This window comes from Notothenia rossii (genome assembly GCF_949606895.1).
Source record: "Notothenia rossii genome assembly, chromosome: 2".
NCBI lineage: Eukaryota > Metazoa > Chordata > Actinopteri > Perciformes > Nototheniidae > Notothenia > Notothenia rossii.
The window spans coordinates 38,866,707-38,894,700 of record NC_136904.1 but is presented as its reverse complement, the minus strand read 5'-3'; the positions used below and the strand labels follow the sequence as shown (position 1 = coordinate 38,894,700).

Below are 27,994 nucleotides of genomic sequence, written 5' to 3'. Positions count from 1 at the left end.
AGACTCAGAGAGTAATTTACCTCACCAGAGCTGTAGTTATCTGCCTCTCAGTCTGACAGAAAGGACCCTCCCTCCACCTTGTTGTTGAAAAAGCTCCTTATAGCCGTTAGCGCAGCTAGCTAGCACCAGATGCTAACAACAATACACGTAACCGGTGCGCGCGCTTTCTCGCTCGCTCGCGCCACACATACACCAACACCAACACACACCCTCCCGAGCTTGAATGACACACAGAGACCAATCGAGGGCATTAGTATGATCTGTATGAAAGTGGCAATGTCGGCAGGCCACGTCATGTAGACAGCCAGTCACCCTCTGTGAGGCAGAGTCAGACCCACATTTGCACTGCGTTGCGTTCACAATATATACGTATATTGCCGGCGGCTGAGTACCGGCATTTTACGGCATTTTACTGAGTACCGGCAAGGTGCCAGTACTCAGTAAGAAGTGCCGGTACCACATGGGTAAAAATCAGAAGTGCCGGTACTGCGTACCGGTGAGTACCGGCCCAACTCAAGCACTGGCTGTCAGAGGTGTCACAAAGTCTAAAGTCCTAAAATACGGAAATGAGTTTGCATTTTAACACTTCGGTATCTCTGGTATCCAAATGAACAATTTTGGTTAGACTATTAACCTCCTGGTTATGCAAGTGAAATATTCGTATTAAATATATATTAAGATAAAAAATTCACATTAATCAATTTAATCATTAACAAAACACATCATGCTTGTATTTGACTTATATAAGCACCAATATGCAAGTTAGATATCAAAAATCCTGAAATAGAATAGAAAACAACTTCCTTTTTTAATGTTCTCTTTGATTATCTGAGCTTCTAAACAGTGTTGACCTATTGACCTGTTGTCGACTTAAGACCTCGTTTAGAAAATATGTCTTCTTCGTAACAGAAAGAGGAAGAGGAGTGGTGTATCTGTGGAGGAGATGTTGCCCTGCTGTGCTCTGTGTCAGGACGTCCTGAAGGATCCGGTCTCTATCAGCTGTGGACACCGGTTCTGCAGAACGTGCATCGCCTCATACTGGGGTCAGTCTGCTTCATCAGGAGGCTCCTCCTGTCCCCAGTGTGGAAAACAATCCAGAACAAGTCTTGGACTTCAGACAGCAGTTTTAGATGAACATAAGATCAGCCAGAGGAAGAGATTTGCATGTGTGACTGAAGGAACTGATACAACAGGAAGTGTAACACGACTCAACAGGATCTACACTGAGCTCTACATCACAGAGGGGCAGAGCGAAGAGGTTAATGCCCAACATGAGGTGTGGCAGCTTGAGACAGCGTCCAAGATGGAGACCGCCAATGACACTCCTATCAAGGTCCACGACATCTTTAAAGCCTTAGCTGACAAAGAGGACCAAATCAGAGTGGTTCTGACTGTCGGCGTCGCTGGCATTGGTAAAACCTTCTCAGTGCAGAAGTTCACTCTGGACTGGGCAGAAGGTTTGGAAAACCAAGATGTCGGTCTGGTGATTCTGCTTTCCTTCAGGGAGCTGAACCTGATCAAAAATGAGCAGTACAGTCTTCTCAGGCTGCTCCATGTTTTCCATCCAACCTTACAGAAAGTCACAGCAGAGCTCCTCGCTGTCTCTAAAGTTTTGTTCATCTTTGACGGCCTGGATGAAAGCAGACTTTCTCTTGATTTCAAAAACAATGAGGTTGTGTCCGATGTCACGCAGAAGTCATCAGTCAACGTGCTGTTGACAAACCTCATCAGGGGGGAGCTGCTTCCCTCGGCTCTTGTCTGGATAACTACCCGACCAGCAGCAGCCAATCAGATCCCTCCAGTATTTGTTGACAGAGTAACAGAAGTCAGAGGTTTCACTGACGCCCAGAAGGAAGAGTACTTCAGGAGGAGATTCAGTGGTGAAGAAACATGCAATAGAATAATTTCTCACATCAAGACCTCCAGGAGCCTCCACATCATGTGTCTGATCCCGGTCTTCTGCTGGATCACTGCTGCAGTTCTGGAGCACATGTTGACCATGGACCAGAAAGAGGATCTACCCAAGACCCTGACTAACATGTATGCACACTTCCTGCTGGTTCAGACAAAGAGGAAGAAGCAGAAGTATGATGAGGAACAAGAGAAGAGTCCGCAGGAACTGACAAAGGCTGACGTGGAAGTTCTCCTGAAGCTGGGGAGGCTAGCATTTGAACATCTGGAGAAAGGCAACATCATGTTCTACGAAGATGACTTGAAGCAGTGTGGTCTTGATGTCACCGAGGCCTTGGTGTTCTCCGGAGTTTGTACAGAGATCTTTAAAAGAGAGAGTGTGATCTTCAAGAAAGCCATCTACTGCTTTGTTCATCTGAGCATTCAGGAGTTTCTGGCTGCAGTCTACTTGTACCACTGTTACAACAACGAAAACTCAGAGGTACTGGAAGCCTTCCTGGCAGAACAAAACTCCTCCCTGGCAGAACATGAAGATGAAAAAAATGGTTATAACTCAGAGGGCCATACTGGGTACACCGATGATGAAGAAGGACAAGATTACTTTGATGATGATGATGATGATGATAATGGTGATGATGATAATAAAGATGAATATAATTCTGATGAAGGTGACACTGATGAAGAGGAAAAAGATGGTTATAACTCAGGGGGCCATACTGGGTACACCGATGATGAAGAAGAACAAGATAACTTTGATGATGATGATGATGATGATGATGATGATGATGATGATGATGATGAAGAAGAGGAAAAAGATGGTTATATCTCAGAGGATCATTATGGGTACACTGATGATGAAGAAGGACAAGATTATGATAAAGATGATTATGCTGATGAACATGACAGACATGATGATAGAAGTGAAAACTCGGACGATGATGAAGAGGATTATGATAGGCTGGACTCCTCTGAGTCTCTTAAATGTGATGACAGTGACTCCCCGTTGACAGTGTTCTTGAGTAGAGCAAGGAAAAAATCTCTAAGGAGTAAAAATGGACACCTGGACCTGTTTGTCCGCTTCCTTCATGGTCTCTCTCTGGAGTCCAACCAGAAGTCCTTTGGAGGCCTGCTGGGTCTGAAACAAAACAGTACGCAAATCATCCAGAGTGCCATCAACAACCTGAAGGAGACGAACATGGATGAAATCTCCCCCGACCGAAGCATCAACATGTTCCACTGTCTGATGGAGATGAACGACCAATCGGTACATCAGGATATACAAGAGTTCCTGAAGTCAGGCAACAGTTCAGAGAAGATGCTCTCTGAGATCCACTGCTCAGCGCTGGCCTACATGCTGCAGATGTCAGAGGAGGTTCTGGATGAGGTGGACCTGAAGAAGTACAACACATCAGACCAGGGACAACTGAGACTGCTGCCAGCTGTCAGGAATTGCAGGAAGGCTGTGTAAGTACATGTGTTATTATTGAAAAAAACAAAACGTTATCCTAACCTTTATCTAAGGTTGAGCCTTTCAATGCAAAAGAAGCAGTGCAATATCCAAATCGCAGTAAGAGCTGTATTTGGTAAAGGGTAAATATGTGGCAATATAATTGTGGCGCTGCCCAGCCTACAAACCATATTCTACAAACTTTATCAAAAACGTTTTTTTTCTCCAGATTTCTTTAAAAAAATGACACTATGATCATTTTAACATATTCTTTTAATGATAATATGAATAATATTTTGTAAATGATCAATCCTTCTGATATTGCGGAACATAATTGTGTAACTTCAGCAATCCCTCCAAATCTAAAGTAAATAAAGAGCACTTATCAAGGCATTATTTGACTATACTACAGATAATAAGCCTTTAAGATTTCCCCCCTCAATAACGTCCTAATTAGTACAGTAAGTAAGAACGTTTTTGTACATGGGTTATGATCCTAATATGCTTAGCTCAGCATGGTGGATGTACCACACACATAGTCATTGTCCTTTATAACTTTAATAAATATAGTCAAATACATCACAAAATGAAAAGTTGTATTAGTGTCCAAATAACTCTATATTTTAGAATAGTCTTTTAAATTGAAGCAGCCTGCATGGATCTATAAATAAATACAGTGATTCTAACAGTATCCATTGTGAACAACTGCTTTATGAAAGGTTTTTTATTTTTTCATTTATAATAATATGACTATGAAGAATTTGACATGTTTCTTTATTCACAGACTTCAGAACTCTGGGCTTTCAGACCCTCACTTTGAAGTTGTGGCCTCAGCTCTGAGGTCCGATCCCTCCCACCTGAATGAACTGGACCTGAGCAACAACAGTCTGAAGGATTCAGCGGTGGAGCTGCTGTCCACTGGACTGAACAGTCCACACTGTAGACTCCGGAGTCTGAGGTCAGTTTCGGCTGCGGTCAGTCTCGTGCTGCTTTTGTTTTCACATAACCATGTGACATGGTGGAAATCTTCATCAGGATATATGCAATTTAAAAGGAGAGGGAGGGCAAGATGATTGACAAACAAATAAACACTTATAACTTAACTAGGCATAGTAAGCTAATTCTGCCGTTTTAAAACATATCACAAACACAAGCCCTCACTACTTTTTATACTAAGATGCTCCTGAAAAATTCACAGGGTTGGCAACATTCAATAAACCTATCATTCCCAAACAAAGTTCAACCACGTGATAAGGGTATATAAAAAGTACCCCAAACTCATCTCCCTCAACCTCCCATCACAAACATGTGACCTTTTTCTATTTGAACAAGACTCACTATAGCTCAGGGGGCATCATCAGACCACAATGTATATTATTTATTCCTATACAGGTAGGAACTCATTGGCTGGTTATCCCCTGGAAAGGAAATCGGGGAGGAGATAGAAAAAAGAGAAGAGGAGGAGGGAAAAAAATAAACATAACACACAACAAGCACAGCCTGTCTGGCACGCTAAAATATTCCAATTATTTAAACTAACCATATCATACTATATCTCATTTGATTACTTTCTTCTTTAATTTGCCCCTAAAGAGGACCTTGCAAGCGGAGCTTAATTCATTGTGTGTTAACATTCTCTGCCCTTCAAGCTGATTCTGCCATATTGAGAATTAATAGGTGTATAACTATTGTGGTTACATTTAGATGGTGCCTGTACAATGGTGATGTTATAATGATCCACAATAACAGAATGACATAATCATTCAACAAAGGGGAAAAGCTTGGGTTCATACTGTAACTATACACAACTGTACTGTACTTTATTTTTCCAGATTGAGTTCCTGCAGGTTATCAGAGATCAGCTGTGTTACTCTGGCCTCTGCTCTGAAGTCCAACCCCCCCCACCTGAGAGAGCTGGAGCTGAGCTACAACCACAACCTGCATGATTCAGGAGTGCAGCTGCTCTGTGACTTTCTGGAGAGTCCACACTGTAGACTGAAGGCTCTGAGGTCAGTACCCCGTCTGAATCTTTCTACATATATTCCATATTGCATCAGTTGCCTATTCGTCCAAAATTATTTCGGTATTATCCTGTAACAGTATGGATAGACACTACTTTATTTTAAATCAGGAGACTTATTTCTTAATATTCTATAATAAATATAATATTTATTAACCTGTGCAAAAGATCACAGAATAGTCTTTGGCGATTAGGCCCCATTGTGATATTGTATCTTTAAAAGGGAGGTCTATGGTGGCTGACAGGTGCAAACGCTCGACAGAGGCACAAACAAACTTTTCTGTTTGGACAGTGATGGCTGGTGCATCTTTCTCCAGGGGGGGCTCTACTAAAATGTAAGCAAACGTATACACAAACTCAAAACATACTGTATGTCATATTACAACCCAGGGCTAGCTCAAAGGCACACAGCACTTGATACAGACTATTATTTTAGAAAGGACGTGCCGGTTTTTGTCAACTTCCTTATTATGCCAACTGATCCCTATCCTGTAGCCCTCATTGGACAGCTGATTTTACTTTCCTAAACATGGCTAGTCGCATAGCATCATCCATGTGGACTTTAGTTTGTTAATGCTTTTTAGTTTTTTCTTATATGTGCTTTAAGTCACTCACATCTGTCTGGTCCATAGAGTGGTCTCAGTGTTTCCCCGAGGATGGAGTCATAGCAGCGATGCTAATGCTGCGTTCACACCGGACGCGATGCGACGTTTGGGGGCGGCGCGATTACATGTAAAGTCAATGCAGAGACACGATCAGACGCAAATTCGCTCCGACGGCGCGCATGAAGCGGTGGACGCGGCGCGAATCACGCGATTGAGGCGATTGAAGGGGGCCGCGTCAAACGCGAGAGTTCAATTTTTTCAACTCGAGCGTCAAATTCACGTGACGCGCGCCAATCAGAGGTGAGGATATCAGCCTGCCGTCACTGACGTTCAACCAGAAAACATCGGCGATTAGCTGTTAGCAGTTAGCACACAGACATCACAGCTCCTCATATCTGTTCAGAAACTGTACAGAAGTTAAACAGGTACAAACCACAGACTGTCTGTGTCATGGCGAATACAGTCGCTGGTTTATTTATGTCTGTAGGCCGTTGTTATGAGTGTGGAGTGAGCATATACAACGTTAGCTTAGCCTGGTCGACCCAATCTCCATTCAGAAAACAAGCATTTTAAAAGGTTTTTCGCTTGCCGTCTTGTTCTGCAGACTTGTCAGGCATTAATTCATGGTTTTTACTAACCGGTATCAGTATGTTGTTACTTCGGCATCATTTAGAAATGTGTATTACAATTAAATCACGGTAAAATATGTTCATTTTTATTGTAGTTGTAGCTCCCTGGCCAGCGTGTCTTGTTTGAATGACGCGAGTAAACACAGCTGATAGCCGCGGTGAAACTCGAGCGTTTAGAGCGATGCGATAGGAGCATTTAGAGCGAAGCGAATATTCGCATCGCGTCCGGTGTGAACGCAGCATTAGGCACGTGGGCCCAGCATAATATGAGCGTGGAGCGCGTGGAATATTTTAGTGTGTGCACGTGCGAAGTGCGCCCCACCAATTTATTTCTATGTGTCTGCCAGCACAAGAAAGGCTTTTGAGGCCTAGTACCAGGGCCGGTTATAGCCAATTTTCTGCCCTAGGCGAGATTTTATATATAAAGAATAAATGAAACATCTCTACAAAAGACAAATACACTACAAAAACAGAAACGTATTGGCATAGGTAATATACGTCAAAATGGCTTCAAATGTATTCAGTATTTTATGAACATGTTTGAATTGGGGGGTGGACGTCACATCCTCTAGGGCAGGGGTGGCCAACCCGCGGCTCTCGAGCCACATGCGGCTCTTTGCCTAGTTTCATGCGGCTCTTCAGTTCATATCGAATTGTATATGTGTGAGTTTGGGGGAGAGACACTGACTCCTGACTAGTGTTGCACGGTGTACCGATACTTGAAAGGTATACCGCGATACCCTGCCGTTAAAAACGTTACGATTCCTCCGTTTCATTAGTATCGGTACTTTAAGAATGACGGGGGAAAGTACTCCGGTGAGAAAGCGCCGTTTTAATAAGAGTCGTGTGTGTTCAGCGCTCTGCTTCCAATCCCTGCACTGCAGCCGTGCTTGCAGTCCCTCCCCTCTCAAGCACGCTCAAGTGCCTCCCCTCTCTCGTACACGCGCTAGCTGCCAGAGCATGTGAGAAAACGAGAAGCATGGCTGCAAGTGGGAGTGCAACTGCCGCTGCGCCACGGCTTGTTGACAAAAAAGATGCCAGAAGCTAAATGTTGATGTATTTTAGCTATATCTCTGACAGTGAGGGCAAGCCTTCGGACACCACTAGGCCTGTCTGTAAGAAATGTATTAATTTTTTTTAATACGAATTATTGTCATTTATTTTATTTATGTTTCTCATTGTTTAAAAGTTTGTGTTATGGTTCTGGTGTGAAATAAAGCACAATAATTACATTTAAGAATGTTTCCCTTTTTTTAAGAAAAGTATAGAAAAATAATCGGAATCGCAATTCTTGACTTGGTAACGAAACCAAAATGTTGGTATCGTGACAACACTACTCCTGACAGTTAAACCTGATATTTAGTCAGTAGCGTGGCGTGGGGAAAAAATTAGGGGAAGCCAATAATACGTCCTTTCTTTTGGGGTGGGGGGTGTGGTGGTCAATGTAATAACGTAACCAGATGAGTGATTACAGCGCCCGGTATCATTTTACACACATTTGTATCATACAGATGCAGGACTTACACACGCCTGTTATCTGACCGACAGGTCCGCACGCACTCTCCAGCCGAAACTCTAATAAGCATTCATTCACAAACTAAATCATGAGACCTTTAACGTTTTAGGTCCGGTTCGCTCCTTTGTTCCTCGCTGTACACAGCTCCAGTTTGGGCGTTGGCCTGTCATCAGATTGTATTTGTTGTTGCTGCTGCAGCGGAAGTTTAGTACAATTACTTTTGATTAAATACTCCAAATCTCCACCCTCCATAATTGCACTTGCTTCAGTTGCTTGCTACTTTCTAACGGCGGTGAGTGGTGCAGTGACGCTATCTATCTTCTATCGATTAGATTTATGAGTCGAAAATTATAAAAGTAGGGTAGACATGTGGATATTATCCGACTGAACAAAACGTGCATTTACCTAACAGGTTCGTTTTCCATTGACCTTTTTTCGAGCTATTTTCCAAAATCCTATGGAAAAATCCCATTGCTATTTTGTCGAGGGAAACCGAGCGCAGCTTACTTCCGCTTTTTGGGACGCGTCACTGCACCACTAAGTTGAGGCGATTTGATTGCATTGTGAGGCAAGGGAAGCCAGCCGCCTCTGGCTTCCCTTGGCATGGCCCTGATCAATCACAGGTTGGCAGGGGCATGATGTGAGCCTCATCTGATTGGTCAATCCCTCCATTTTTTTTCACCAAGGGAAGCAAATTTCGGCTGGCCTCCTCTCGCAACAGAGAGTGCAATCTACTGTCTTACCATAACATCTAGAGGGGCACTGTTTCACTCTTTGTAAAATACTCAATGAGAATGGGGGAGAGACGGGCCGGCAGCAACACACAACAAAGAATTTCCGAAACTAAACGAAGTGTTTTTATTTATTTATTAAAATTGTTCTACAATCCGAAAAAACAGGGGAAGCCTGGCTTCCCTTGGCCTCCAGGAAAAAACACCACTGTATTTAGTAGGTCTGTTAAGTATTGAATGCTGATAATTCTGACGCAATTTGGCCGGTCAAAGTTGTTTGGGCTCGGATCAAATCGCTCCGTTACTTTCGTCCCGTGTTAATTTCGTCCCGTGTTAATTTCGTCCCGTGTTAATTTCGTCCCGGCTCTCCCTACATGTGTATGTGTGGTGTCAGGTGTCAGTATGACAGCGCATCTAATTTTGATGTGGCCCAAGAGCCAATCACAATAATACCTGCGATGCAGTGAACCAATCACCTTTGAGGGGGTGAAAACCTATCGTTGATTAAACACTATCCAGTGTTTCCCTACCATTGTCTTGGAGGGACGCTGCCAAATTGCAAATAATCTATAACTACTGTCACTTTTCACATTGAACATGTGCTCTTTTATTAAATAAACTAAACGCTTTCATTTTAAGTTGTGGGTTTAGTGTTTTTGACCCTAAGAAACACTGATGCATTAATCAATAACACTAATCCACAGCTCCTCTCTCTGCTCCAGAGGATTTAAAAAATATATATCCCAATGCCACAAAAATGCATCAGTGACGTGGTTGAAATCTTGTCTCCAGAAACCAAAAAACTGAAACAAGCGGTATCAGTGACTGTGTGTTTGATGTGGCTCTTTGCAGTAACATAGAACAAATGTGGCTCTTAACCTCTGACTGGTTGGCCACCCCTGCTCTAGGGGGTCCGGGGGTATGCCCCCCCGAGAAGATTTTTTTTGAACATTTTAAAGTAAAATGCTTCAATCTGGTGCACTTGGAGCACACAATTACTAGAGACCTGATCTAAGGGGTACAACTCTAAAACAACCATCTGAAAAAGATCGGTTACATTTTAATAATCAAATAAGTATATGAACATAACCAATAACCCATAGCCAATAACAAATAAATGTAGCTTATTTTATTTTTGTTGTTCATTCATATATTATTTTACCTAGTTAACATTTATTAATTTATGCATATTTTTGTATCTCACCAACTTAAAACGACATTTTTGGTTTACTGTCCTATAGTATACATTGGAATGATTTCAAACCTGTTTTTATTTATCCTAATAATTATAAATGAGTGCCTTGGAAATATGTGTTTACATAATTTGTGGTCAAAAAGTTTGAGACCCACTGAGATAACTTAGACTAAAATTAACTATCTAAACACTCACAGTCCTTTACCTCACTGAGCCTCTAAGTCTGACAGGACAGCTCTCCTCCACCCTGGTTGTAGAAACATCTAATTCTTATATCCGCTAGCGCAGCTAGCACCAGATTCTAATAACAACAGCACCGGTACCGGTGCGCCATCTCTGTCTCTCCCTCACTCGCTCTCTCGCTCCCATGCTCGCACTTTGGCTGTGAGCTGCGGGCGCCTGATAAGCCAACATCCCCCACTTTCATCATTTACAGCGCCCACCGTACAGGGCAAATGAAAAGTGTAACTGGGGTGAAAAGAGTGTTACATTTACTTAATTATGAATGTTGTTAAATCAAGGCCGAAAATTAGGATGAGCGCCAACGGTCAAACATGTATTTCCCCTCCCAGAGCTACCAGCGCAGCGCCCCCCAGATCTGGCGCCCTAGGCGACCGCCTATGCCAACAATCGGCCCTGCCAGTACATACAGTGGCAATGTCTCAAAATTTAGCAAAAATACACCATTATTGAACATACAGTAACACAAATACTACAAATCCACATAACAAACAATCAAAAATTAAAAAGGGTCGCCACTTAATATTATTTTAATAAAAAATGTAATATATTTATTTTTATTTTTTGGAAATAAAAAAATATATATATCTTTTTCTTTTTCGGGTACCTGGCTGGCGCCCCCTAGCAGCGGCGCACATATTTCAGGAGCGGCGCTGCGCCGCCACTATTTGTATATAGGGGAAACACTGGGTCTGATCCTGCGTTTGAAAAGGGAGGCAGGGGAAGCAAAATATAGCACTGGTGTCGCTCCAGTTAGTTAGCCAAGCCTTCTTGCTAAACCAACCCCTTTGAAAAGAGCACTTATGGCGCATTTCCACTGCAGGCCTCGCTCGACTTAGTACGGTTTTGTTAGGCCTTGTTAGGCCTTGTTAGACCCGGCTCACTTTAATGCTGCACTTCCATTACAGTTTAGGAGCTGGGGCAGTAACTATAGTAACCCAGTGTAGGCGGAGCCGTGACGTCATATTCAATGAGCACCCGTGAGCACCCCAGAAAAAACAACATCAGCCGTTAGCTGTTTGCACTCAAGCTCTTCATATCTGTTCAGAAACTAGACAAAAGTTAAACAAGTACAAACCACAGACTGTCTGTGTCATGGCGAATACAGTCGCTGGTTTATTTATGTCTCTATAGGCCGGTGTTGTGAGTGTGGACGGTCGGAGCATATACTGCGTTAGCTTAGCCGATCTCCATTTAGACAACAAATTAAATCAAGTTTTATTTATATAGCACATTTTTAAACGATTTTTGGTCGAGCCAAAGTGCTGTACATATAATAAAAATACCCTACAGCAGGGGTGCCCAACCAGTCGATCGCGGGGAGATTCCCAGTCGATCGCGAGATGTGTCTAAAAATAGAAAAACAATATTCTGTTTTATCGTTAATGTCCTGTAACATAATCTTCCCGTGCCAGAATAATGCACTTGAATGCACCAAAGCTTTATGATTGGCTGGCGTGACCCCATGTGTGGGGGCGTGGCTGGTGGGCAGTGGGCACTATTTCGCTGACATTGTCCGTGTCAACAGGAGTGACAGTCTGCACACACAACACCGCAATTATGGCAGAAGCCAAAAAGCCCAAAATATATAATTTTCACTCTGAGTGGGAGGATGATTATTTTTGTATCTATTCCAATTCAAAGTCCATCTGTCTCATCTGCAATGCGAGCGTGGCTTTATCGAAGAAGGGTAATTTAGGAGCGGCATTTCAAAACAGTGCACAAACGCTACGAGACGGAATTCCCTCCTAATTCTGCCCTACGCTCCCAAAAATTGAGGGACCTGAGAGGACAGCTAAATGCACAGCAGTCCATTTTCACCAGGCCCAAGCAAGGCTGCTACCATAGCATCTTATCGTGTCAGTCACGTTCTTGCGAAACACATGAAGTCTTTCAAAGACGGCGAAGTTGTGAAAGAAGCATTCCTGGAGGCTGCCAACGCGCTTATTGGGGACATTAACAAAGACAGTAGCATTTCAACAGGTTTTTGATATAATAAAAACTCAAGTTGGATACCGTTATTAATCAGCTTTAAGATTTAGTTTGTTTGAACTTATTCATTATAATTATTGTAAGGGAAACTTCTGCAGCAATGGAGAGTCAGGGCTCAGAGAGACACGAGGAGAGTTGGAGCTTTGATGTCAAACAATGATGTTTATTACAAGTCAAACGGCCGGAGAATTCATATCACAAGTACCAGCAGCAAAAGGTTCTGACTGCACGGGTAGGTAGTCAAGTCAATTCTGACCCCCAGACCACTCGCCACGGCGTTCCAGAGCTCGGACGTGAACTGTGAGCCCCTGTCCGAGGAAATGTCTGACGGGGTGCCAAAACGACACACCCACGTCGCAATGAAAGCTCGGGCAATGTCAACGGCTGATGTTGACACGAGAGGAACCGCCTCCGGCCAACGGGTCGTCCTGTCCACCATGGTGAGGAGGTCGGAAAAGCCCTGAGAGGAGCTCAGGCACCAGGAAACGCTCCAAAGGGGCCTTCGTGTGGCGGTGCACCTTAGCGCGCTGACAAGCCACGCACTCACCAGCCAAAGTCCTCACGTCCTTCTTCAGCCAATGCCAGACGAACTTCGTGGCCACCAAGCGCACCAAAGGCTTAACACCGGGGTGTGACAGTCCGTGCACTGCCTCGAACAGAGAACGCCTCTAGCTGGCGGGAACGACTGGCCGCGACAGGCCCGTGGAAACGTCGCACAGGAGAGTAACGCCCGCGTCGCCGAACACCACGTCCTCCAAGCGCAGCCCCGCGCCCTCTACCTTCAGAGCCTGGACGCCGGGGTCTGCGATCTGGTCCGCCGCCATGCGAGTGTAGTCCAGGCCCAACTGGACTGCTCCGATGACGACCCTGGAGAGGCAATTTGCAACCAGGTTCGACTTGCCAGCCACGTGTTTAATGTCTGTGGGGAACTCCGAGATGTAGGAAAGCTGCCGCTGTTGACGTGCCGACCAAGACTCCGCCACTTTAGACATGGCGAAAGTGAGCGGCTTGTGGTCGACAAACGCCGTAAATTCACGGCCCTCCAGCAAAAAACGGAAATGCCGCACGGCCAAATAAAGTCCAAGGAGCTCTCGGTCAAAGGCGCTGTACCTGCGTTCTCTGGGCGTCAGCTGGCGGCTGAAAAAGGCGAGTGGCTGTCAAGCGCCCTCCACCCACTGCTCGTGCACTGCACCAACGGCGTAGTCCGATGCGTCTGTGGTAATGGAGATGGGAGCCGTGGATGATGGATGCACCAACAGTGCCGCCTGAGCCAACGCGGTCTTGACCTCTGTGAAAGCAGACGCAGCTTCTGCCGTCCAGTCGATCGCCTGGATAGGGGTCGTACCTTTCAAAGCCTCAGACAGCGGCTGCATAATGTGAGCGGCCCGGGCGATGAAACGGTGGTAGAAAGTCACAATCCCCAGAAATTCAGGGAGCGACCGGGCTGTGAGTGGGCGAGGAAAAGCCGCAACAGCCTCCACCTTCGCCGGCAGGGGTGCTGCACCGCCTTTGGTGACACAGTGTCCGAGGAAGTCAATGTCAAACACCCCGAACTGGCAATTTGCAGGATTGATGATCAACCCGTGTTGGCTGAGCCTCGCGAAAAGGGCTCGGAGGTGTGACAGGTGCTCTTCTACCGAAGCGCTGGCGACGAGTATGTCGTCCAGGTAGACGAACACGAACGGCAGGTCCCGCATTACCGAATCCATCAGGCGCTGGAATGTTTAGGCGGCGTTCTTGAGCCCGAATGGCTTCCGCAGGAACTCGAAAAGTCCAAACGGCGTTATCACTGCTGTCTTAGGGACGTCCAGGGGATGCATGGGCACCTGGTGGTAACCGCTGTCCTCCAATACACAAACACATAGGTCTCACGCCGTATGTGCGAATTGGGCCGCCATTAGCCGTCATCAACCGCGGTCCGTGTCCCCCACGAGCGACGTCTTCCTTCGAAGCAGGAACTACACTCCGTTGAGCTCCTGTGTCACACAAAAACAAGCTTCCAGAGACTCTGTCGCTGACGAAGAGAAGCCTGCTGGTGCCGCCAACGCTCAGGGCCACGACCGAGCGCTGGCTCCTCCGTTTCCCGGAGGCTTGTAGCTGCAGGGAGCGACACACTTCTTTGCGCTGGTCCCGAACCGCGCGTGGTAAAAACACTCTCCTGTGTCTCCACGCCGGCTTGCTGCTGTCGCTTCCAGTCTCCCCCAAGCCTTCTTAACTGTTGCGGAGGCGCTGAGTGTCACAGCTAGCGCCTCTGCACCGGGCTGCTGGGTAGCCAAGAAGAAAAGGTCGGCCTCTTCAGCCAATACACTGGGCTCTGTAATGGACGTGTTGGCTAGCGCCGTCTGGACACGGGAAGGCAAGTGGCGTAGGAATGTCTCTATGAATAAAATCTGGGGATCTTCCCCCCCCTAGCAGATTTAGCATCTTCTCCATGAGCTGAGATGGCTTGCTATCCCCTAGGCCAGGGGTATTCAACTAGATTAGGAAGGGGGCCACAATTGTAAAATGTCTTGAAGGCGAGGGCCACAAGACTGACAATGAAAATGAACAAATGCCATTGTTATTGTACAACCAACCATGCAATAATAAATTATTATTATTATTATTATTGATATTGTTATTATTATTGTAGTAGTAGTAAAATAGGCAACCAAAATAGTAATGTAGGCTACTGTGGCAGATTTGTGGTCTGCTGCGGAATATAAGGAGGGAGAGCGAGACGCAGTCGGGTAAACGGATATTTATTTCACACAAGGTTCCCGAGGTGGCTAAAACAGAACAATCCCTCAACGGGCAAATGATAACTGGCAGGGGTCTGGATTCTCGTCCTGGCGTAACGTTCGTCTTTCCGTCTGTCCGCCAGTCTCCTACTGAGAGAACAAAAACACACGTGGTTAAATACCACCGCATTCCTATGATTCTAATCCACTTGACAGCTACGTCAATCCCAGGCAATTAGCCGCTCCGCCCCCTGCTTTACAACCTGCCGCTAAACCACGCCCGCCCCCCCATACCACAGCTACTTTATTCTAATGAATCCATATAGATTTGTGTATTATAACACCAAAATGCTGGGTGGCAACAAATACCAGAAAACAATGCTAGGCCTAGGATAGCAAATGCGATCAGTAAGAGGCAGAGGAGGCCTAGAAGTCCGAGATTAACAAAGATGCAAGCATAGGCAGCGTCCCATCATTACAAAATAAATGAAAATAGAAGCTACCTGACAAATCAGTGTGAGAAGTTGCATTTCCGAGCCATAGCCAGTTTGCTGAATTCAGGTCGGTCAGAGCAAGCTGCATGCACTGGTTGAGATGTTCATCCGTGAGTCGATTGCGATGTTGATTCTTTATCAAGTTCATTGTCGAAAATCCGGACTCGCATATGTAAGTAGATCCAAACATGGTTAACAGGTAGATAGCCAGTCTCCGGCAGTGATGAAACTGATGAGTAGAATGAGCCCAAAACTCGCACAGTCCCTCTTCTCCGAATTTTGCTTTCAGCACATCAGAGCTCTGAATTTGCACCAACTCCAGCTGGAATGCAGCCTCGTTAATACCGGGCATCACGGCTTTCACCTCGGCTGGACAGGACCCGGAAACATCGACCGCAAATGGATTGCGCACAAATAAAAGAACCTGTTTTGGAATCTTGAAGTCGTTGAATCGCTCTGTGAAGTTTTCAGCCAAGCTTTTCAAAAGTCCCTTCATTCCAGCCATTGCTGCGCTACTCACGGGGACGTTGCGTAGTGTTGGGAAGTGGATCTTCCTCCCCATTACGTCAGGTAGAAAGAGGTCCAGGTTCACCCGAAACGCACTAACCTTCTCAATGATCTCAGCCACACTTGACCCTCCCCCCTGTAGCTGCAGGTTGAGTGTGTTTAGGTGGCCCATGATGTCGCACAAAAAGGCAATCTGTGCAATGAAATCCGGCTTTTGCATGCGTGCAAGTAGGTCTTTAGCTTTGCTTGATTTCTGGCTTGAGAGGAATTCACTCACCTCCTTTCGCAGTGCAAAGAAACGTTCGAGAGCACGTCCTCGGCTCAACCAGCGGACATCGTTATGTTGCAATAGGTCTGAGTATGCGGCTTCCTGCTCTTGAAGCAGCATTTTGAACAGTCGGTGCTGCAGACCTGACGTCGAGCGAATATGATTCACAATTTTTACGACAGTCTCCATTGTTTCTTTCAACTCCCCTGACAATTTCGCACACAGAACTGATTGATGTATGATGCAATGCAGTGTGTTCACTGTGGGATGCTCTGCACATAAGCGAGATGCAAAGCCCCTTTCTTTCCCAATCATGGACGGGCAGCCATCGGTAACGAGAAGGTTGATCTTACCTAGATCCAAACCTTTCTCTTCAAAAAAACTCCAAACTGCAGCGAAAATCACTTCACCTGTAGTGCTGGTTGTCAGTGGTAAAAGGCATAACAACTCCTCTTTAAAAACGTCACCATCGAAGTACCTCACAAACAGCGAGAGCTGTGCCGTATCTGTTGCATCGGTCGATTCATCGACAGCGAGTGACATGTACTCTGTCGATTTGAGATCGGCAATTAATACTGAAAAACAGTCCTCAAACAGTACCTCTACTGGTTGGATCAGTAACGAGAGTAACGAGATTGACACGATATCGCGATAATTACACGCTGATCAGTCCAATGCAAGATTGCCTTTTAAGAGCTATTGAAGGAGAAATAATTTGGACTCATTTAATTCGGATAACATAATAGCGAACATATATTTACATTTATTTAAATGATTATAAAAAAAAATATATATATAAAAAAAAATAAAAAATATATGGAGTGCGTTCCAGGGGCCACGAGAAAGCTCCCCGCGGGCCGGATTTGGCCCGCGGGCCGCCAGTTGAATATCCCTGCCCTAGGCCTTGAATTTCAAGAATCTGGCGGGCCCTCTCCTTAGCATATAAGCTAAATGTCTTAAGGAGAAGGGCTTTAATCGCCTCATATTTGCCATGGTGTGGGGGGTCAGCGATAAATCCCACCAACCTGGATGACGTGGAGCTTCCCAGCGCTGCTACTACATGGTAGTATTTCAAATCCCCATCACGGACTTGTCAGCAGGCGAAGTGCGCCTCCACGTGTGCAAACCACGCCGCAGCGGCATGCTCCCAAAACTCAGCAGCTTTACAAAAACATTGCGATTAGCCATGTTCATTGAGTCTTCGGAAACTTTCTCGTCAGGGTCACCAGTGTGGAGCCGATGAATGAGAGTCGGAGGCGGTGTGTTAAGTATGGAACTCCACACTTTATTATACATTGGATCACAAGCAGGGCCGTTTCTAGCTTTTTGGGGGCCCTATGCAAGATGCTGTTTGGGGGCCCTAGTTTTTACAGTTTTTTAACTACAATGGGGGGCATTCCGAAGCCTTTAAGATGATCTGTGGAGATGCATCAATCTGTTACACTTTAATAGGAAAACAGGAAATTTAACGAAAACCAAGCAATTGAAAATTACAAAAAATGATATTAAAAAGGTAAACAATAAGGCTCCTCTATGTCAATAAATGCAAGAGATGCAGCATTTTCTCAACAATGTTTAATGTACATGTTTCATCTTCCTCAGACGTCACTCATTGGCTGACAGCCCAACGACAATTTTGACTTTATTACCCCAAAAACACAAGCCACAGCTTTGCTATCATTGCAGTTTAGTCGTGTTTATATCCTACATTGGATTTGTAAGCATATAATGCTTCACCGAACACAGGTGGGGGCTTGGCTGTCTACAATTAAAGACGGCTCATTTGAATTCTCCCCAAATATATTGAGGCTGAACCTGAACTTTGAATGCTCTGCTCCCATCATAATCTTGGCGATCTTGTTAATATTGTGAATGCAGAATTAGAAGTACTATGTAATTGGTTTGCAGTTAATAAATTATCCCTTAATGTGGCCAAAACAAATTACATGTTATTCAATACAAAGTCTGAGAGTAGAAATGACTGCATTATACGGATTTGCAATACCGAGATAGAAAAAGTTGGTGCATGTACATTTTTAGGACTGCTTGTTGACAAAAAACTCAATTGGAAGCACCTTATAAATTATGTACAGACTAAACTGTCAAAAACAATAGGTATTTTGTATCTTACTAAGAACATTCTTGAAGAAAAAATACTCTTTATAACAGTCTATTTCTCCCTTACCTTTACTAGTGCTCCGAAATATGTGGAAACACATACTCAACAAATCTACAAATAAAAACATCCCCAAAAAAAGTATTACGAATAGTCTGTGGTGTTGGTAAATATGAACACACATCTCCCATATTTAAAAAAACTCAATCTATTAAAATGTATTGACATAGTACAGCTTAACACAGTGCTGATTACACACAACAATTTCCATAAGAAAATGCCTAATAACATTCAAAAGCAGTTCCAAACCACAGCGTGAACATATGAATGTAAAAAAAGTCACTTGAAAATAAGTTTTCACAATGTTGATATGCAATTATGCATATATTATTATATGCATATATTATTATTATTATTATTATTATTATTATTATTATTCATTTGCCAAGTACATGTGTACATATGTATATATTTATATATAGTATTTTCATTTCCAAAGAAAGATTTAAAAAAAAACTGCTATTGACATGTGCAGAAAATGACCCTATATCGTATATGCATTTATTGTTTTCCAGCCCTAGCTTTTATTTAATTTGCTCTCCTGTTTTCTTTATTTCTTTGTACTCCTTCATTTCTATACGTTTTTGACGCAATAATGCCGACGGGAGGGCTACTTTCCATAAGCTATGCTTCAGCCCTCAAGCTTCTACTAATTTTGTCATCTTTGTGTGTATGAATTATACTTTTTTTGTTTTTTGGGTGAATACAAAAAAAAAAGATTACTTTCAGCTTGGGGGCCCCCAAGTGGCCGTGGGGGACCTATGCATCTGCATAGTACGCCTATAGCAGGGGTGGGGAACCTCCGGCCCCCGGCCCGTATACGGCCCGCGAGACAATTTGATACGGCCCTCGAGGTAAAACACGCAAAAAAGAAAAAAAATTAAGAAATCTAGACCGCAACATAATTAAACAAGCGATTGCCTGTTTTTCCTGGCCAAGGTCAGGGTCCTTGAACACAACACGAGCCTAACGTGTCATCACGTGGTATATGTCTCGACCGACAGGGGTTTAGAGCTGCCGGAGAGCACCAGGACGTCGCTCCGGGCCGGGACTTCACAAATGTCAGTACCCATAAGGAGCCGTACACATGCCGCAGTTTTTGCGCGGCTGTGTCTTTAGTTGAAAGCCCAGTGGCGATCTGTTCATCTGTCATACTGATCATACAGTCAATAACTTATTGTTATAAGTAAACAGGTATAAAATACTATATGAAAGTAAAAAAAAGTTGTTATTAATAAACAAGAATACAGTTTGAAAGGGGAGTGATTTGTAAAATATCCATAAAGAAAAGGAAATCTGCTTCCAGTTCTGTTTCATATGGGTGTTGAGAGATGCATCCATAGATCTCCTAATGTTGCTCTCAAAGTGCTGCCAGATTGATGCTTTTAACTTCAACATTTACAAATAAATCTCCCCCCCCCACCACACACTTAAATCATGTCCACATGGATAGGAAAAGACATACATTTGCACACATCTTGTGTCTATATCTTTCTGTTTTCTCACAACCGTGCACGTGCATGCATGCGCGAGTCATGGTAAAATATCTGGACTAAGAGGTTGCTTTTTCTTTGCAGAAAATGAAAGAAAGGCCAATGAATGGGCTGTGATTTTAGTATTTTTAAGCAGACGTCAATAATTTGTACGGCCCTCGGAGGATGTTGAAAAAATTTAAATGGCCCTTGAGAGGAAAAAGGTTCCCCACCCCTGGCCTATTGGAAGAAACGGCCCTGATCACAAGAGATGGGTACACTTGCTGCTACTGCATGTCATGCTAGCCAGAATGAACAACAACCACGGTGCCCTCACTAACGGGTCCGGGTTGCAACACACACCAAACACACAGTGAATTATGTCCTATCACGTGGCACCACAAGTGTGTATTTACCTGGTAGTAGGCTGTCAGTAATGGCTACGCCTCTCTATTTGGACTGGTAGATCTCGGCAGACTGGCAACTTTAAAAGTAGCTTTCGGTTCAAAAAAGGTTGGGCACCCCTGCCCTACAGTAAAGACACTTTACAGCAAATACAACAGGACAGTTTGTGCAGAATATCAGTATGAGAAACGACACCCTCTGTCCTTAAACCCTTACATCGTACAAGGAAAAACATCCGGAGAAAAACCCACAGTTTAAAGGGAAAAATGGGAGAAATAGGAGGGATCCCTCTCCCAGGACGGACAGACGTGCAATAGATGCCGTGTGGAAATCGAAGAGATAATACATTTTACAGCGTAGGTAGACCAAATGTTTGGAAATGCATGTGTCTATAATAAGAAGATGCACCACACATTTTAAAAGGTTTTTCGCCTGCCGTCTTGTCTGCCCACTTGTCAAAGCATTAATTCATGGTCTTTACTAACCGGTATCAGTATGTTGTTACTTCAGCATCATTTTGAAACGTGTATTACAATTAAATCACGGTCAAATATGTTCATCTTGTTGTAGTTGTAGCCCCCTTGACAGCGATTCTCTCTCTAGTTTAGCAAACTCAGCCCGACTCAGCCCTGTTTGTTGGCCACGATTTTGTTGGGCCAGAAAAAAGGTGAAAAAGCAGCCCCGGGCCGGAACTAGGCCTAGTGGAAGTGCAACCAAAAACGGACCTGGCACGACACGGCACGCTTAAACCGCACCATGGTGGAAATGGGCCATTATACTGCCTTCATCTGACTCCTGCCTAATGGCGATGTCAGACTGATCAGGTCCGAGCTCTTTTACTTTCAGTTTTCCCTCTAGTGTTCTCCTCTCAAAGAATGTTTCTTTAAGTGATTAAACATCATTGTTCTTCTCCATATTCGCTATCTAGTTTTGTTTACACTCCGTATCCTTCCAACTCTCTCTCACTCAACATTAATCACTCACTCTGGTGCTCCTGCTGCCCCCTAGTGGTTGACGGCTTCAACAGCTACATTTAATGCTCAGGGCTCAGCTTTTGTGCTCCCCGAGCTGCTCCTATCTCTTGTATTGAAGGGGTGTGGACTGCGCATGCACCACTTATAACGAGAGTCAATGGGCAAGAATAGAGTCCAACCGCTATCAAGAAGTAAAGTTCCAGAGCCAACGCTATGCATAGAGGTGAGCCCCACCAGATCCAACTGGTAATACTCCACCTCCCGCACAAGCTCCGGCTCCTTCTCCCCCAGAGAGGTGACGTTCCACGTCCCCAAAATCAGCTTCTGCCGCCCGGGTCTGGTCTGTTGAGACCCTCTACTTTCAATGCCACCCTTCTGGCAGCGCATCTGACCCCATCGCTGTTTCCCGTAGGTGTTGGGCCCGCGGCGCTGGCAATAAATGTTTGGGTTGATGAAGCTAAATGTGAACAACACAAAATACCAATCTTTTTAACTAAGCTGTTAACCCTGTTACCTGATATGGGGGCACCTTCCACTTTTTAAATTAGCCACTCAAATATCCAATGGATAACTGGGTAGCTTAAAAGGCACGGTAATCGAGGTGTGTAGTAGTGGAGGTAGCATTTTATTTTCAGTACCAGGAGTACGTGTATATATAAAGAGGGCATTATGTATCTACTGATGCCAGGACATATAGAGAGGCGAAGTCCCTCCCCCTTCCGGGAGCCTCCATGGGACCCCGGAAGCGGAAAATTATACATTGAATTCAATGGAGAGAGAAAACGTATCTTTTGATCCCATTTGAATTGTGCCACGAATGACACATATGATGTTTGTCAATATAAAATAACATTTTGCAAGTCAAAAAAATTAAAATGTGTCGTAAAACTGTGAAGTAACACATTTTTTTGTGTTAAGCCGCTCAGTGAACTACATGTCTCTGGTCCCGCACAATACGCGTCACCAACACAAAGATGGCCGTCACGTTGGCACATTTCACCTCATTCTTTCAGAATGAGAATAAAAGTATAAAACGAGGTGAAAATCACTACAAGTCTGGGCACGTTGAGAGCTGTACATACACGAAATGGGAGTTAGTCGGTTCTGTAAGAGCCAGCATGCGGGACCGGCTTTACAAGGTTTCGGTGAGTAATATGAGTGCAATGTTTAACGTTAATGTCAGTCAATAAGGAGGAGAATGAAAAAGAAGATGATGAAACACAGACCCGGCATATAATGACTGCAGTGTGCAGGGCTGTGTTAATTTATGTTACTGTTATCAATAGCATTAGTTGACTGAGAAAACCGTCAAGAAAAAAAGTTTAGCGATGTTACGAGTCGACTAGCATAATATGAACCACGGCTGTGATTGCCAACCTGGACAGCCAGTCAGAAGCTAGAATGCCAACCTAGAGAGCCAATCAGAACCTAGAACGGGTGTACTGTATACGGGTGTGTATGCTGTGGATAACATTAGTGTTCACAAGAACAAGGTACACTCCTGTGTTTTGTTTTAGTTGCTCTTCAGATTGAAGCGGCCAGTTTTATATTGACTATATGTGTGATCTCCTTTTTACATCTCGTTGTGTCATTTGAGTTTATTTGCTGTGTGTAGATTCAAGGATTTTGGTTATCTTGTCAATTTGTTTGGATTTTTGGATTTGTAGTCTTTGTAGTCGCGTTTTTTTTATAGTCTTATATTTCAACAGTTTTATGACAAAATGTGACTTTTTTGACATGGAAATGATTGTTTAAGATTGACAAACATCATATGTGTAGTTCGTGGCACAATTCAAACGGGATCAAAAGATACGTTTTCTCTCTCCATTGAATTCAATGTATAATTTTTTGCTTCCGGGGTCCCATGGACCGGAAGTAGATGGGCGTGACTTCGCCTCTCTATTAGAAAAAATATCGCTCGGATGGTGCACTGAATTTGACTTTTAACCAATTTATTGTTATTTAGATGCAGCCATCTTGGAAGATGGTCGCAATTTTGGACATTAAAGTGGCTTTAATTAACGTGCTTTTGTAAATAAATGACTCCAAAGGGATGGTCATGGACATTTTGGTGCTTGTATTCACTTGCTATTGTTACAGCTGTCTGCAGTACTATATACCATGCTGCAGGAAACTCTTGAAATACGATTTTTAAACCTGATCAGCTCTGGATATATTGGATTATAAATGGATTTTCTTTCTTCTTCTTTTATTCGTTTTCCAGGTTGAGTTGGTGCAGCTTGTCAGGGGGCAGCTGTACTTCTCTGGCCTCAGCTCTGAAGTCCAACCCCTCTAATCTCAGAGAGCTGGACCTGAGAGGAAACAAGCTGCAGGACACGGCAATAAAGCTGCTCTGTGATTTTCTACAGAATCCACACTGTAAACTGGAGACTCTGAGGTCAGACAACTTTTCTTTTTTGTGTCTGCGCTGTGATTTTTACGATTTGTGTTGAAGCCGATAGTTACGGCTGTAACTACGGTTCTATGAGTCCCGGATGACCGCCAGAGGCGGTGCTTTAGCACTGGATATGCCCATCGCGCGCATGCGCAGCTCGAGTACCAATACAGGGTTCCCGCGGGGTCTTAAAAAGTCTTAAATTTGATAATCTGAAATTAAGGCCTTAAAAAAGTCTCAATTATGACCAAAAAAATAAGAAAGGTCTTAAATATGATTTAGAAGGTCTTAAAAAATGATCGGATTTGAAAGGTACTTCTGTGTTGCGATCAGTGTTGGGTGTAACGCGTAACAAAAGTAACGGAGTTACAGTAATATATTACTTTTTTGCTGTAAAGAAGTAATGTAACGCATTACTAATGAAATGTGGGTAATATATTACCCGTTACAATGCTCAGTAACGCAGTTACAACACATTTTAACCCGAAATTAAATGGTGTTTTGTTGAATGTACTAACATAGCGAGACATTCCGACACCAGAGAAATTGTGCGGGTAGATTAGTAGACCTGGTGTGTTTACCCTTCAGGCTTCGTGTCGGGATCTTCGGGGCAGTTGAATGTTATGCACCCTCTATTCAAAAAAGAGAACAAAGTGAAAAATACAAACAACAAATTGTGTCAGGTGCGCGTGACCTGCTCCTCTGCACGTGCATCATTTCAAAAGTGCTTCCACAGCAGTGACATACATCTGTGGATAATCAAATACGAAAATGGTTAAAGCAACCATCACTAAACGCCAGCAACACTGCATCTACTGCAGACAGTAGCAACAGGTCAGATGGGGACATCACGTTACCCTCCGTTGTGGACACTAGCTTACTCCCGCCTGACTCGCCGCCCTCGCCCCCGGAGCAGCAGTCTTCGTCGCCCGAAACTACGCCGCCCCTCTGCGGCCCGCAGGTGCCAGGATACCACGGCAAAACAGAGCCTGCCCAGGTATGTCGAAGTACCCGCCTGTACAGTGGGGTTAGGCGGTCATTTTGCAGCTCGTGGTATAAAAATAGACAATGGAATATGCATGTGAAAATAGAGCCATATTCTGCCATGCCTGTATAAATGTTGGGTACAAAAATAATGCATACAATAGCACAGATGCCTTCACCATGAATGGCTACAAAAAGATATCATATCCCAAGCTTATCAACGAGCTAATGTTGCAGCTGAAATGTTCTCCAGGTCACAAAGACAACCTCACATGATGATGTGATACCAGTTTTTAAGCACAGTAAATATTATCTTCCCAGAGATGGGACCAAGGTGATGATGTAGTACATGGTTTTAATAATACTTTTGCTTTTCAATGTTTGCCATTTCAAACCATGAGCTGGTTCAAATAATATTTGCCTTGATTTACAATATGTTCTCATTTGTTTTATCAGTACAGTTTTGAAGCTTTTGTGCTTTTCTTTGCCATAGCCCACTTTGGACTATATGAGATATTTCAGGATTGCACTTTTAACTCACTTGAAATGTTCTCACTTGCTTGGTTTCAAAACATAACAAATGCCATAATCTGTTCATTGGGGACCATCAATGCTATTTTTCATTGCTGTTGCCAGCCACTATTGCTCATGCAAACCTACTACCTATTACCCCTGGAACCGGGCCTGTACACGGCCATATACTAAACAAACTACAGAGCCCATTCCGTGTCCTGTTATGGTTTACTTCCTCTCTGCCTTCTTCTGGTGATTTATCTGACGTCCAGCGCTTCGTCTTTTAACCTCTTTTCCTTTCTCTTTCTTGATCCTCCTTAGAAATCTTCATTATAGTCCTTGACAGTGGCCTGCACTGCTGTATTAACAACGTGTCACATGTTAAGAATTTACAATCAGAATCGAGTATTCAACTAAGTTGTTAGTAGCCTTAAGGACCTACAGTTGTTATGCTATACCACATTGCCCTTCACTGGATGTACAATAACTAAATTTTAGCATTTAAAATACCTAGCTATTCTTTTGCGGTTATTTTGGTGAAAGTAACTAAAAAGTAACTAAATTAGTGTCACTCATTACATTTCAGAGACAGTAATATTGTAATGTAACTTATTACTTTCAAAAGAGAGGAATAAGTAATATGTAATATATTACATTTTGGAAGTAACTTGCCCAACACTGGTTGCGATCGCGTCTAAATGTGTTTTCGGGGAAATGTCCGGGCTGCAAAGTAACCAGTACGGTAATAGCCTTTCAGTTCCCCCCAACAATTTGTATTGAATTAAATCATCATGGAACCAGTAATCAATAACTTTGTTTCCCCCGGCCCCTTATTGGAGAACACCCAGCTAGTAACCTTGCAACCAAGCTACAGCTAGCGGCAATCAGAAACTGATGTATCTTCGAATCTTCTGACAAATTAATATGGGGAAGTGTAACTTCAACCGCATTTGGTTGGAAAACATCTGATTTAGTGCTTGGTTGAAACCAGTGGAGGGGAACGTGTTTGAAGCCCGTCAAACCTTTTGCAAAAGAAATTAGCGTTTGTTTTGCTAATGTAGTGTTAGCTAGTGCAGCGTTAACTAGTGCAGCAGCTCTCGCAACAACACCGGTTATGGCTAGAAAGGATCCGTCTTGTGTAAATAAGACGTCACGTTCTCGTTGTAACTCTCGTTGGAGCGGCTCGGAAAAACACCTACAGCAGTAACATGCAACATACACATTAATGCAGCAGTAATATTAATAGAGAAACATCAGACATAATAGTAAAACACTGAAAGTGAACATTGTATTGCACCAGGAGCTATCTTGGGACTTTAACTGCGACAACGTTGACTTGCCTGTGAATAAAAAAGAAACCATAGTGTTGGTGATCTACAGTGTAGTCATTCTTCTTTGAACAGCAAGACCGCTAACATCCTATTTCAACAATCACACTCCCTGTAATTGACATAATTAATAGATGGTTTAGCTTCTCACCATCATTTGCTGTGGCCAACTGATGTTAACGATCGTAACTGAAACGCTGCCTGCCAAACGTAAACATTCAGCCACGTGACTTGCAAACTATCGCGAGAGTCTTACACTAGACGGATCCTTTCTAGCCATAACCAACAACACCGGGGGACCCCCGGGCGACGTTTGGGTCTACGTCAACCCTAAAAGCGGAGGTGCTGTAGACGGTAAATACCGTAGCTAAGCACCAATCATACAACAGCAACGATGAAAGATTGTAGCCAAGGCAGCAGAGCTCTGAATATAGCTCTTGACACACACACACACACACACACACACACACACACACACACACACACACACACACACACACACACACACACACACACACACACACACACACACACACACACACACACACACACACGTCCCGGATTCTCAGCCTTACTCACACACCAGTGGGAGAAGAGCTTCCATTTGCACTCATACTGTGCTCGAGTTGATGGAGCTCTGGCATTCAGGATAGTTTCCCTGACAGATGCCGTGAAACCGCTCAACAGTGGGTTGGGCCCTGCAGAGGCCAAACCCAGAGCTGAAGGCGGTGCGGGTTGGGATGCCAAATCTGATCCTTGAGGTGTGACAGAAGGTCATTCCTGTCGGGGAGACGCCATGGTGGCCTGCAGCAGAGACTGCGCAGCAGTGGGAACCAGACTCTCCCGGCCCGCGGGGGGCGACCAGAAGGAGCCTGTGCCCCTGAGTGAGGACCCTCTGAAGCGTCAGCAGTATCAGAGGGAGCGGCGGGAAGGCATACAGGAGAGCGTCCGGCCACTCGTGCGCCAGGGCGTCCTGACCCATCCCTGCTGGGAGTGGGCACGGGTCTGCGAAGACCCGAGAGCTGCTGCCTGGTTTGCCTAGCTTGGGCAGCACGCTCCAGCGCCTCCAGGGCAGCTGACCCAAACAGCTCTCCTGGCTCGACTGGCACGCTATGGAGGACTCTCCTACATGTCTCCGTTAGTGGCGACTGGGCCAGCCAAACCTGGCGACGAGCCTGTACCAGAAAGGACATAACTCGTCCCAATTCCCTTGTCATTAGGGCAAAGGCCTGTAGCAGGGCTCGACATTATAAATGGCCCGCTGGCCCGGAAGCACTATTTAGACACCCTGGGCTAGCATAACGTACTTTCCACTTGCCCGCTCGGGCCACTAAAAATATTGCTTTAAAAAAATTGTCCTGTGGTATTGGTGTTTTGACTAGCAATTTAGTTAAATTGTTTCGTTTATCAACGCTACAACATAGCATTGCGTGAGTCAGTTGTCGTTGTTGGGTGAAAAGCAAACAGCTGTT

General features: G+C 44.3%; 1 protein-coding gene across 5 annotated transcripts in view; it reads left to right on the top strand.

The window, feature by feature from the left end:
* The window catches only part of LOC307028403 (NACHT, LRR and PYD domains-containing protein 3-like), a 104,489-nt gene that overhangs the window by 54,384 nt on the left and 22,111 nt on the right, over positions 1-27,994 (top strand). For 4 of the 5 annotated variants that reach the window (XM_079663394.1, XM_079663392.1, XM_079663395.1 and 1 more), the window contains 4 exons: positions 910-3,375; positions 4,143-4,316; positions 5,191-5,367; positions 23,527-23,700. In XM_079663394.1, coding sequence (XP_079519520.1) covers positions 910-3,375; positions 4,143-4,316; positions 5,191-5,367; positions 23,527-23,700 — 2,991 coding nt within the window. The remainder of the gene's footprint in view (positions 1-909; positions 3,376-4,142; positions 4,317-5,190; positions 5,368-23,526; positions 23,701-27,994) is intronic. The other variant, XM_079663393.1, reaches the window with a different exon arrangement.